The following is a 13,100-nucleotide window of genomic DNA, read 5'->3' on the forward strand; positions in this document are numbered from 1 at the left end:
GGCCCTTTTGGTGTGTGAGGGGTATTTTAACACACTGAGTATATTCCAACAACATCGGAATATCTACTGATTTATTTTCAGGTGGTCTCTGTTGATTACTCATACGATGTAATGGTACGCCAGTGGAGGAGGTGATGGCGAACGCTGCCCCCCACTGGCGTCGAATGGGCCTGAAAACTCAGACTAGGAGGACTTTGAGGCAGATGCTGCGGGGGCGGATGTGGACTGACCTTGCTGTTGTCCCCCGGCACCGCCAAGGCGGTTACCATGTCCGCGATCGCGTTGAGGTTGGTTCTGCGGCCTGTGGCTTGCTGGACGTATGGGGGGCCCCTTCCTTGGCCACGAAAGGCGGAAGTTGCCGTTGTCCGAGGCCCAAGGACTTGGCCATAGCCCTGGAGTCCTTGAAACGCTCCAGCGCACTGTCCGCCTTGTCGCCAGAGAGGCGACGGCCATCGAAAGGCATGTCCATAAGGATGGCTTGGACATCCCCCGAAAAGTTGGTGGACCTCAGCCAGGCGTGGCGGCGAACCGCCACTGTCGTTGCAATCGCCCTACCCAGCGAGTCCGTGGTATCAAGTCCACACCGTATTGAATAGCGTGCTGCATCCCATCCCTCCGCTAGGGCTTGGGTAAGCTTTGCCTGGACCTCCACCGGGCACTGCGGCAGCACTTTCGCAATCGTATCCCACAGAGAGTGGGTGTAACGGCCCAAAAGGCAGGCGGTATTGACAGACCCCTCCCAGTTCTTTTCGTCATCCATCTCCTGATAGTCAGGAAAAAATGATGGAGCCGGGCCGTCGGCGAAGGGCTCACAGATCGGCGTCGAAGACGGCGCTGGGCGGCGCCGGATCCGGACCGGGGCTGGATCCGGGGACAACGTCGTATGGGGACGGCGTCGGGGGCGACACCCTTCATGACGGTGCCAGAGGAGGGGTTGTAAGGTCGACTGGCGACGTCACGGAGGCAGGCCTGGATCCTGAGGAGCCCTGCGGCGTCGGGACCGGAGTCGTCGACGGCGTCGGGGCCGAAGCACCCGAGGCCTGAGCCTCCGGCTCGCAAAGGCTCCCAGGCAGACCCGCGGGGCCCGAAGGCGCCTCAGCGGATTCCGACGCAGGGAAGCATGACCTCATGGCTAATGTGAGGAAAGCACTAATCTCCTCTGGCATCGCGTGCAGCCCAGGGACTGGCGGGTATGGAGCTGGACGCGGCGCTTGCGGCTCCAGCGGAGCCGCGTGGGCGGTGTCGCCCGAACCCCCGGCCGCGTCGGGGGGAGTCAGAAAAGCGATGACGCTTCTTCGACTTCTTTTTGGAGTGCCTCGACTTACCTGAGGACTTGGAGCCCGTCGAGCGGCGCGGACTGAGGCCCCGCGATCAGTCCCTCGACCTCCTCCTGGACCGTGACCTCGACCGGCACGGGGCCGACTGCCGGAGCTCGAGACGCTTACGGGACCGCTCCCGCCTAGCCTTCGAGGTCAAGGCCCGGCAGTCGGGGCACGACTTGTCATCGTGGTCGGCCCCAAGACAGTTAAGGCGCTAACGGTGGGGGTCGGTCACCAACATCAAGCGGTGACAATCCTTGCAAGGTTTGAACCCGGGCATTCCTACCGGCACCGCGAGTCGAGGATCGACTCGAGAAGTGATCCAAAATAGATCAAAAAGTTAGTCAAAAAATGACTAAGAGTACTGCTCTTCCTGGATTTGCACTTGCTGGCTCAGAAAAAAGAACTGACGTCAGCGCGGGAGGGCGGCGTCTAAGTGCTCCGATGACGTCTTCCCGGAAAACCCGACGCCGACGATGGACGCGGAGCCGCAGACGACGCCTACCGACACGCAGAAGTACTGCTATGCAAAACTTTCCGGATCCAGCCTGACGCCTGAGGATATTCTAAGGTAAGGAATATAACACTAACCTGTTTCTTTCAGATAGATTCTATCGGGTGTGAGTGGGTGCATCAGAGATGCTGTGGATGATGTCATCAGTGTTGTCACTGACCATTTCATGAGTGATGTAATATGTGAGGCCATAAGAAGTGCATTGTGGGGGCTTGAGTTATAGTTAGGAGGTAACAGGAGGGGTAGTTGGACCCAAGGCCGTCCTTGGGGGGCCAACTACCCCTCCTATTACTTCCAGTAAGTCACACACATCAGGATTGCTGAGTTCTAATACCAGGCCACGCCCCCTTTGTCCACCACTTTGCAAACTCGCTCCTGGCACGCTGCTGGTTGGGGTATTAAGTCCACTTCACTGATAGGCGTTCTTAGGGCCCAACTAGCTTACCGGTTACCTTCAGTAAGCACCACACAGTGGGATTCCTGAGAGGTGGGAGTAGGCCAAGCCCCCTTTCTCCACCACTCTGCAAAACGCGCCTCCTAGTGTGCTTTTGGTTTGGGGATGAAGTGCCCTTGCATCTTGAGGGTACCTGGGGGCCAACTAGCCCTCCTGTTACCTCCAGTAAGCCTCACACAGTAGGACTGCTGAGAGGTGGTCAGAGGCTACGCCCCTTTTTACACCACTCTGCAAACACACCTCCTGGCGCACTGCTGCTTGAGGGATGACGTCCACTTTACTTCTTAAGTCCTCAGGAAACAAGGGGACCTCATCGCCCCACCAGCAGTGTGTCAAGAGGCACGTTTGCAGAATGGTGTAAAAAGGGGCGTGGCCGCCGACTCTGTACTATGGCCAGATCTAAAACCTTTTTGTGTCTCATCTAGCCAGCAGTGTTCAGTGACATAATCCATGAGCTGTTTATTCATTGCCCTTTCTAAAAGTTTAGCGGGAAAAGGAAGGCGCGATATAGGATTGTAATTATGAGTGCCATCTGTTTCTTCAGGATAGGCACAATTGATCCGATTTACCACAGCTTAGGCAAGCAGCCGGTCTTAAAAATGATCTTAAATATTTTCGACAGATTGTCCCCTATAATCTCTTGCATCCCACTGGGCAGGGATCCGTCAGCGAACCAGATCTGTTCTTAGAGATAAGATCTTCAACTTGCATCTTGTCAAGGTCAGAAACTTATCAAAGCTCTGGTCATCTAAAGGCGTATGTGAGGTGGGACTATTGGGCAGAGTGGGAGCGACATCCTTGGCCCTGTATCTGTCCACATCGTTAAAGATTATTTTTTTTGGTGCTTTCTATTTTTTGGGGTGAAATACTTGTTTTTTTCCATAATTTTCATTTCTTCATCGTTGCTAAGACTTTGTTTATATGTTTGCCTCTCTACTAGATCATAGGCCAACCTCCGAAAATGTTTCTCACAACATCAGGCGCCATTGCAGTAAGTCGTTTTATACTTCATCACTCTCCATGGTTGTCAAAGAAACCAAAAAAACATCATGGATATAAAAGATAAGTAGATTAGTAACATTGTATACAAGTTAACATCAATAAAAATATAAGACTTAACTTCAGTAATTAAGTAGTGCTTGAAAACAAAATAAAACTCTAAAACATGGTGGTTAGGGAAAGATTATGAACAATTCAGAAAGGGTAATATGCGTGCTGAAAATAAATACAGTGTGAAAAAAAATATATATATATAGATATAAAAACGGGCCATGCCAGAGGCTGCTGTCAGGAGGCAGTCTGTGACTTCACGGGGATGACGGCTCACTGTAGCTTTCACCACGGCCCGGTATGCTCCGCAATTGTGGCTGTGGGCGTTGGGGACCCAAGGGAGCTCTGAACACATTCATTATTAACGGACTGCATCTGCCACTACACGGCCCCCTTTGCAATCGCCAATTTCAGCGCTTATCAGCAGTTTCATCCATCCTGCTTGTGGATTTACCTACAAAGTGTATGCTGGGAGCTGTAGTCTCATCATTGATCACAGCTGCGCAGAATCAAGTGGGATTAGCTGATCTCCCGCCATTGGGTGAGCCGCATATAAAATGCAAGGGGGAGAAGTTGCGGACTGGTGGTGCGCGGCATCTGAGGAAGGCAGAAGACGCCGAAATGCATTATGCCAAGCCACGAGTTTACTGTGAATAAAGGGTTCCCCATTGAATTTCCCCGCTGTGTCCCTGGATTGCTTTGCGAAGAGTAGTCTTACCCGTCATATTTTCGTGCCAGCAGAGGCACGATACAGGGACCCGCCCATGCAAGAGTCCTGGGTGTTTGCTGGCACCGAACTGCTTCACAATCAAGGTATTGATTACCCAGAGACCGCCACAAGAACGGGCCATGCCAGAGGCTGCTGTCAGGAGGCAGTCTGTGACTTCACGGGGGTGACGGCTCACTGTAGCTTTCACCACGGCCCGGTTTGCTCCGCAATTGTGGCTGTGGGCGTTGGGGACCCAAGGGAGCTCTGAACACATTCATTATTAACGGACTGCGTCTGCCACTACACGGCCCCCTTTGCAATTGGCAATTTCAGCGCTTATCAGCAGTTTCATCCATCCTGCTTGTGGATTTACCTACAAAGTGTATGCTGGGAGCTGTAGTCTCATCATTGATCACAGCTGCGCAGAATCAAGTGGGATTAGCTGATCTCCCGCCATTGGGTGAGCCGCATAAAAAATGCAAGGGGGAGAAGTTGCGGACTGGTGGTGCGCAGCATCTGAGGAAGGCAGAAGACGCCGAAATGCATTATGCCAAGCCACGAGTTTACTGTGAATAAGGGTTCCCCATTGAATATATATATATATATATATATATATATATATATATATATATATATTACCTACTGGCGGTCGCCATATATAGTATATATAGTTAGGACCTAGTTACCATAGGAAATTCCGAACATTCTATTGGGAATAACTTTGGCGCCGATTGAGTGATCTACCTGTAATTTTCCTTACATTGGCCTCGCTCCGCTCCGCTCCTTCCCTGAAAGTTTCGGGGGGATTCGTCAAGCGGGGGCCGAGAAAAAAGGGGGGATCCCAAAACATGTTTTCCCCATGTTAATTTCCATAGGGACATTCTGACAAGGCTACAGCTCGAACCGCTGAACGGAATTACACCAGATTTGGCAAAATGGTAGGGACTGGTATGCAGCAGTGCCTTTTGTATGTTTGGTGTAAATCCCTCCAGTAGTTCTTGAGAAAATTGAATTTGAAATTTTTCAAATGGCATTTTCTCTGGGACCTTTAGACACAGCTACAGCCCGAACGGCTGAACGGAATTACACCAAACTTGGCAAAATGGTAGGGACAGGTATGCAGTAGTGCCTTTTCTATATTTGGTGAAAATCCCTCCAGTAGTTGTTGAGAATTTAAATTTGAGCAAATTATATATCTATATGCGCTCAACATTCTATTGGGAATAACTTTGGCGCCGATTGAGGGATCTGCCTGTAATTTTCCTTAAATTTGCCTCGCTCCGCTCCTTCCCTGAAAGTTTCGGGGGGATTCGTCAAGCGGGGGCCGAGAAAAAAGGGGGGATCCCAAAACATGTTTTCCCCATGTTAATTTCCATAGGGACATTCTGACAAGGCTACAGCTCGAACCGCTGAACGGAATTACACCAGATTTGGCAAAATGGTAGGGACTGGTATGCAGCAGTGCCTTTTGTATGTTTGGTGTAAATCCCTCCAGTAGTTCTTGAGAAAATTGAATTTGAAATTTTTCAAATGGCATTTTCTCTGGGACCTTTAGACACAGCTACAGCCCGAACGGCTGAACGGAATTACACCAAACTTGGCAAAATGGTAGGGACAGGTATGCAGTAGTGCCTTTTCTATATTTGGTGAAAATCCCTCCAGTAGTTGTTGAGAATTTAAATTTGAGCAAATTATATATCTATATGCGCTCAACATTCTATTGGGAATAACTTTGGCGCCGATTGAGGGATCTGCCTGTAATTTTCCTTAAATTTGCCTCGCTCCGCTCCTTCCCTGAAAGTTTCGGGGGGATTCGTCAAGCGGGGGCCGAGAAAAAAGGGGGGTCCCAAAACGTGTTTTCCCCATGTTCATTTCCTTAGGGACCTTTAGACACGGCTACAGCCCGAACGGCTGAATGGAATTACACCAAACTTGGCAAAATGGTAGGGCCTGTTATGCAGATGTGCCTTTGCTATGTTTGGTGAAAATCCCTCCAGTAGTTCTAGAGAAAATTGAATTTGAAATTTTTCAAATGGCATTTTCTATGGGACCTTTAGACACGGCTACAGCCCGAACGGCTTAACGGAATTACGCCAAACTTGGCAAAATGGTAGGGACAGGTATGCAGTAGTGCCTTTTCTATATTTGGTGAAAATCCCTCCAGTAGTTGTTGAGAAAATTGAATTTGAGCAAATTATATATCTATATGTGCTCACCGTACGCGCACCGTACGCGTATGGTACGCGTACGTGCGCGTACCCTTACGTGCGCGAGCGAGTTTCTGATTGGCTGGCAGTCGGCTGTCAACATTCCAAACTGTCCAAACCAGGAAGTGTTGGCCACCATCTTATTTTTCAGGAGAACTGAGGCACAAGCCCTTCTCAGGACCCCCAAGGGCAAAAAAAATTCAAAAAAATCGCGGGGTACGCGTACGGTACGCGTACCCCACGATTTAAAAAACATTTTTTTGCACTTGGTGGTCCTTCTGGGACCCCCTGAGAAGGGCTAGGGGGTCTCAACCCTGCCCCCTTTTCGCGTTTTCCACTCTTGTTTTGTGCTCTCTTGTGCCTCACTTCTCCTGAGAAACAAAATGGCTGCTCAGGTGGTCCCAGAAGGATAATAACATATATAAACGTTATCCGCTAATAGAATTAGCATTTACAAAACCTTTGAAATGTATTGAAAAAAAATATAGGTTTCACACCTGATATAGTTAGGAATTAGCATTTAAATAACCTTGCAAAATTCACTGAAAAAACTATAGGTTTCAAGCCTTATATAGTTAGGAATTAGCATTTAAAACACCTTGCAAATTCACTTAAAAAACCATAGGTTTCAGGCCTTATATAGTTAGGAATTAGCATTTAAAAAACCTTGCAAATTCACTTAAAAAACAATAGGTTTCAGGCCTTATATAGTTAGGAATTAGCATTTAAAAAACCATTGAAATTGCTCCTATACAGTTAGTTGTACTAACTATATTTCGCGCACCCGCAATCCACTGCTGATGATGTCACATATTACATCATTCATGACATGGTCAGTGACATCACTGATGACATCACTGATGACATCTCAAATGACATCACTGATGACATCACTGATGACATCTCATTTGACATCACTGATCACATCACTGATGATATAATTCATGTGATAATACGATGCACCTCCTCACACTCTAATATAACCTTTGATACACCCAGTGTTAAATACAGACTACCATTCTTGAAACCATTGACACACCAATACCAGTTACTACATACGCACTCACTGATTCCTAGGTCTACACACACATTCACTCATTCACCCTTAGAATCACTCATACATACAGTCAGTCATCAATACAACACTATCATATGCACTCATACACCTATACAGACACTCACACATTGCCACTCATCCATGGAGTTACTCACACACCTAGTCAGTCATGCAAAGAATCAATCACACTTCCATTTCCTCAACTATACAGTTATACACACAACACCTTACTTATTCAAACATATACTAACACATACTTACTCTCTTATACAATCACTGATACAAGTACACAATGATCCATACAGCCACTCGCACATTCACTGGCTCTCATGTATAGTCATTTATATATGCCAACTCTCACATGCACTGTGTTTTACATATGTACTTACTTGGACATGTAGCACTGAGATATCCATTCACTCACCAACACACCCATGCACACAGTCAACCGCCCATATAGCTATTTCCACATGCACTCTTGAACTCATACACCTAGTGAATCAACTGCTCATACATCTATGCACAGAGTCACACACCTCCCAGCCACCCACACACACACTCAGTCTCCCATTCAAATACTTGGGCAACCAATCAATAACCCATATAGCCACTCATATAGCTACTGATCAACACATGCAGCAGCTTACACAACAACAGAGAGTTCAAGTAAAAGATCCAGCACCTCCAACTTGTGGCGAACAAAGACCAGCGAATCTCAAAGTAAGGCAGGAAGATTTTATTTCACCAGAGTTCAAAAAGCAGCAGCAGACTGACGCGTTTCGGGCGGATGCCCTTGCTCACAGTGAAATGTAATTAAACAAGCCTTATTCTTTTATGCTGTAGTGCACACCATGTGACTTATAAACACAAACGACATACTACGAAGTGAACATGGCTCCATTAATGGAAAAACAAATGTTTACCTGTCACATTGATTAATATAATAGTGTACCACAGAGAAATGTAAAAAACTAATTCATGAATAAATTCATTGATGGCAATTAATACCTGCATTAATGCAGAAGTATGCATATTTTATCCAACAATTTAAAAGAAACTTTTTTCATAGATATACAGTACAAATGATCTAAATACTATTAGCAGCATTATATGAACGTGCAAAATATCGCAAATGTAAACCATGGATCTAGTGCAAATATATATATATATAGCACTGCACTGGTAAAGAACTATATTATGCTGCGGCTGTAAGACAACCTTTGCCCTTTTCTGTGCCTGACTGATCTCATCGTTGTGCCTCTTTTGAAGCAGAGGACACAGAAGCCACAGAAAATTCCTCATCACATGACTGATCCCATGTTCGTGCCTTTTTTTAGGCAGATAACGCAGAAGCCACGAAGGCACTTCTTTCTTCAGCCTGTAAAGAACTCAGCTTTGTCTGTCTTGTAGACTCTTTTTGGGAAATTCTTGCCAAATCTTGTAGTCCAGATGCCAGCAATATATACAATTGTAATGAGAATCTTCAAGGTAAATGCATTTTTTGCCACAAGCCCCACAATGTCGGAAACAATTTTTTTCTTCGACATCCCAGCTATAGCAAAATAATTGAAACTTCCTGGGTCAAAACAAAGTCTCACCAGAACAACAACAGTCCCACAAGAAAACCTGCCTAAGGCGTTGGGGTAATGCATTAAGTCAAAATAATAGAAGCGTATTAGGCAGATTGTAGAACAAGTCCGAATGAATGAGCAAAGTATCCCTGAACTCATGACGTGCGGTAGAAATCTGTTCTATGGTGGCCTATGAGTGAAAGTGGAGTACAGAGCACCACCACTGTACTGGAAGTTTGGAATATTTCTAATGAGGCAGTAGTAGCTACTTAACTAACTTGTTTGGTTTGTTTTAGGACTTGTTGATGTACGTACTGCTCCTGCATGTGACAGGTGGCTCTCATCCCGATGACAGTTAATCATTCAAGCATGTGAATCCATGAAAAATCCAATGTCAGAGAACTAAGTTTTCTAGTCCCTCAAAACAAGTCCGCCATGTATTCGGCTGTCCTTAATCTAGGGCTATTTTGCTTTGTGGGAATAAGTGTATGTTACAATTTGTGTTCTTCAATACTAAATTGTACATGTTTTGTGTTCTACATTGAGAGGTGTTGAATTGGAGCTATAATTAGTATGAAAGTGCACCTCTTGTCTTTCCTTCTTTTATTGATTCGCTGGTTTAAATTTCCCTAGCTTTTGAATCAAATCAGAAACATAATCTCTTCCCACTGCTGGTATCGCTTTCTGCCAGATATAGCAATAGGAGAAAATAGTGGGAGTGGCCCTTAGCTCCTTCCTTTACATAGAATATGCCTATAAATATTCATTTTGCTATTTTCCATCTTATTCAGTTTCCAAACCAACAGGCCTTGTATACCTCTGTCTTCATTGTATTGATGGGCTACCCTATGCCCAGAAAGTTGGGTAACCTTATGACTGTAAATGTCTGCCTGTCAACCTTAACTCTGTGTCTCTATATGGGCATACTGAGAATTAGAGAGCTGTGTGACTTGGAACAACGCTAGGAAAATCGTTTATCTGGTAAAGCAACTGCTTGCATAAAAGAACACTGAGCCTGCCCTGCTGACCCAATATGCCTTTTCAGAACTTTGTATTTAACATCATGATCGTAAACTGGAGGCATACCTAAAACCATACAAATTGATCAAAGTTATGTGCATGCTTCCAGGAAACAAAATAAAATAGCATTGCCCACTAGAGCTAACCTTGTAGTAAGAGAACAATCAATCTGAAAGGGATATGCCAACTTGATAAACTGAACTGTTGCTTTCCCTACCAGCGCTCCCACAGTCAAGCACATTGTTATTAACATTAACCTTTAGAACTTTGGATATACAGCTTTAAACAAAACATTGTTTGGGTGAAGGAAACCATATAGAACATAACCAAATGAAGCACAAAAAAACAAACGTGATTGAAATCTGGGGGTGGGGGAAATTGCTGATAAAGTGGGAAATACCTTGGTTTGAAGAATATAGTTATCCTGCTTAAGTAGCATCAACTCCCTTTCCTGTTGTTCTTTCATCTCTTTCATCTTCTGCTCCAGATCAAACTCTTTTTCTGAAAATTCCTTTCTCATATGTTCGAGCAGAAGATGTTCTTGTCTCCATTTAGACTCTAGATCTTCAATTACCTTTCGTAGGACAAGTTCTTTTTGTATAGGTCTGATCATGTTGAGTGAGGAATAATCCCCGTGAATGTTCTCAGTAATATCCACTGGCACGTTAATCTGTAAGAATTAATATACTACAGTAAATCCTTTAACTTTTGTGAGGAAACATGAGAAAAACGTTTTGGGTGCTTAGAAATGGATACAATGGAAGGTCTCCAAGCAGTCAAGCCATGTACTTGGAGACTTTACAAAAGAAAAATAGATTTGCCAATTGATTTCATTTTATTGATATACTTATTTAGGAGTGTTCAGGGTACCCTGGGTTTAAAACTGTTGAGAATTTTCTTCAATAACGCGAAGGAAGGAAAACTACTTTCATTGTTCTCTGAGAAGGTTTTATTCTATGCTCTTGGTGCTTCCTAACTTACTGATACCCTTACCTCTCAAGCACACCTTACAGCAAAATTCTCACTGTAGCTTGGCAGCCCCTGCTCACCCTCAATGGTACAGCACAGACCTCTCTATCTATGCCGCTAGCAAAAACATTGTGAGTTCCTATAGGTTTTTTATGTCCTGATTAAATCTGATCACTTGGCTACATTGGTATGGGAAAGGGAATGACGGGATGTGTACTGTAAAGAAGGCAAACCGAGGGGACTTACAGTACCTGAATTACCACCAATCATCTAGCCTTACCCAGATGTCCTGCTTTCCCTCCTTCCCTATTTATTGGTATATATTCAAAAGAAGAGAAGCACTGAAAGTAGGGGACAGCATATGCATTACCACCTAGGCAAACAATGCCTTCATATAAAGACTACTTTGCTGCCTTACAATTCTCTTAAAAAGAACATGCAATTAGAAAGCTACAGAATTTGCCTTTGATCTTAAACACAAAATCTGTTCTGGAACACATCAAACAAGCGCTTCATATGAATTTGAAACACACAAGATTATCTCCCTAGAAATTGGGACATCAGAAACCAAAATACCCTGGCTAAAAACAGTCTACATTACGACCATCCAGACTTTTGAACAATTAAGTTATGTTGATGAACAAATTAAGGGCCCTAGTCACTGCAATGTATTAAAAAATCTCTTTCGATAGAAGCATGACGCTTTGGCCACAACTAAATAAAGGAGTCAATGTCATTGAAGAGACATCAATGACAAGAAGAGGGGGACAGCACAAAGCAGAACTCTGATCATCACACAGACAAAAGGTCTTCCTGGCCTTCAGGATCATGACATTTTGCACTCTAAGTATCCCAGAGGAAGATGATGCTAGCATTCCTCCAGTGCAGTTGTTTACATTTCTGTCATGGATCCAGTGACTGCCATGAAAATTGTTATTACATTCTGTCTGCAAGCTGGTCAGAAGTAGCTCTGCTCTCAGCAACAAAATGACAACTTTTGCGGAACAAACAAGTAAAAAAAATGTTTGGTATTTTACTGGTATAGCCTTGCCCTGAGAGCAGTTTGAGCAAGACATACAGAGGGACTTCTCAGTCTACTTTTTGATTGAGCTCCAAAAGTGGGTGATGCTTCACATTCCCCACAGATGGCATGGAAATGGAAGTAGCATTCAACAAATACTTCACCTTTAAAAAATATGCACACATCATAACAAAAAAGTGCCTCTTGAAGATGCTAAATTTCCTCCCTGTTAATCAACATTCTCACTCTCAAACATTTATGCTAAAAACATAAAGGGGAACTAAGCCATTCATATGCCTTTGAACAAGCTCCAACTCTCATTTGGGCGATTCACCTTAAATTTCACTTTAAATCCTAAGCACCATCTAAATTATCTCATGAATTTCCAAACTGCAGGACCAACGATGGCACTGTTTCTGTCCAAACATGGCCACATCCTAGGGCAGCAGCATATATGCCGGATAAAAAGTTGGGGACAGAGCACAACTCAAGGCTCTTTACCTGGTCCATCAAGCAATGCATGGAGAGGGATTGGTTATCGAATTGAGTGCAATTGCACGTCTATCCATGAGCACTTCAAGCAGGAGGGAAACATATTGGGCACTATTCTATAGCTCCTATTGGGTAAAAGATTGGAAGAGCAGCAACTTAATCCGGTTCCTGTGGAAATGGAAATACATGAATGAAAAGCTGCCTCTCCTTGAAAATGATTTCCACAGATTTTAAAGATGCCATAAAGATATATCTGTGATTTCCGCCTATGTATATGTATGTAAGTCCAGACTGGTTCCTTTAGAGGGCCTAGGGTTCATCGAAAACCAACTAAAATGTTAGTTGCATCTATATGTCGTGCTTCTGCTAATTTTTTCAGTCTGCAGGCCTACCAAGAAATGACAGCAGCGCCAAGAGACTTGTTTGTAATTAGCGCCAAGAACGAGCACTTAATAAACCAGTGGGTTATTAGTAACATAGAAAAATACAGCATGAATTTCCTGAGTTCCCACCACCTTCCGATGTCTGTCAAAATAAACTGAAAATGATTGCTGTAAAAACAGAAGGCAGGTAAACATATATAATGTATGAATCAGATGAATTGTAGCAGGTTAAAAATTTTACAAAAAACTGTACTCGCATCAGTGGGGAAAATTTCGATTTTTCACAGCCTGCTGGGCAGAAAATCTGGATTTTATTAAGGACACGGAGGCTAAT

General features: G+C 44.6%; 1 protein-coding gene across 2 annotated transcripts in view; it reads right to left on the reverse strand.

The window, feature by feature from the left end:
- The window catches only part of CEP162 (centrosomal protein 162), a 977,479-nt gene that overhangs the window by 503,701 nt on the left and 460,678 nt on the right, over positions 1–13,100 (reverse strand). For both annotated transcript variants that reach the window (XM_078648156.1, XM_078648158.1), the window contains one exon: positions 10,302–10,571. In XM_078648156.1, the coding sequence (XP_078504282.1) occupies positions 10,302–10,571 (270 nt within the window). The remainder of the gene's footprint in view (positions 1–10,301; positions 10,572–13,100) is intronic.

Source organism: Lissotriton helveticus, chromosome 6, assembly GCF_964261635.1.
Source record: "Lissotriton helveticus chromosome 6, aLisHel1.1, whole genome shotgun sequence".
In the NCBI taxonomy this organism is placed as follows: Eukaryota; Metazoa; Chordata; class Amphibia; order Caudata; family Salamandridae; genus Lissotriton; species Lissotriton helveticus.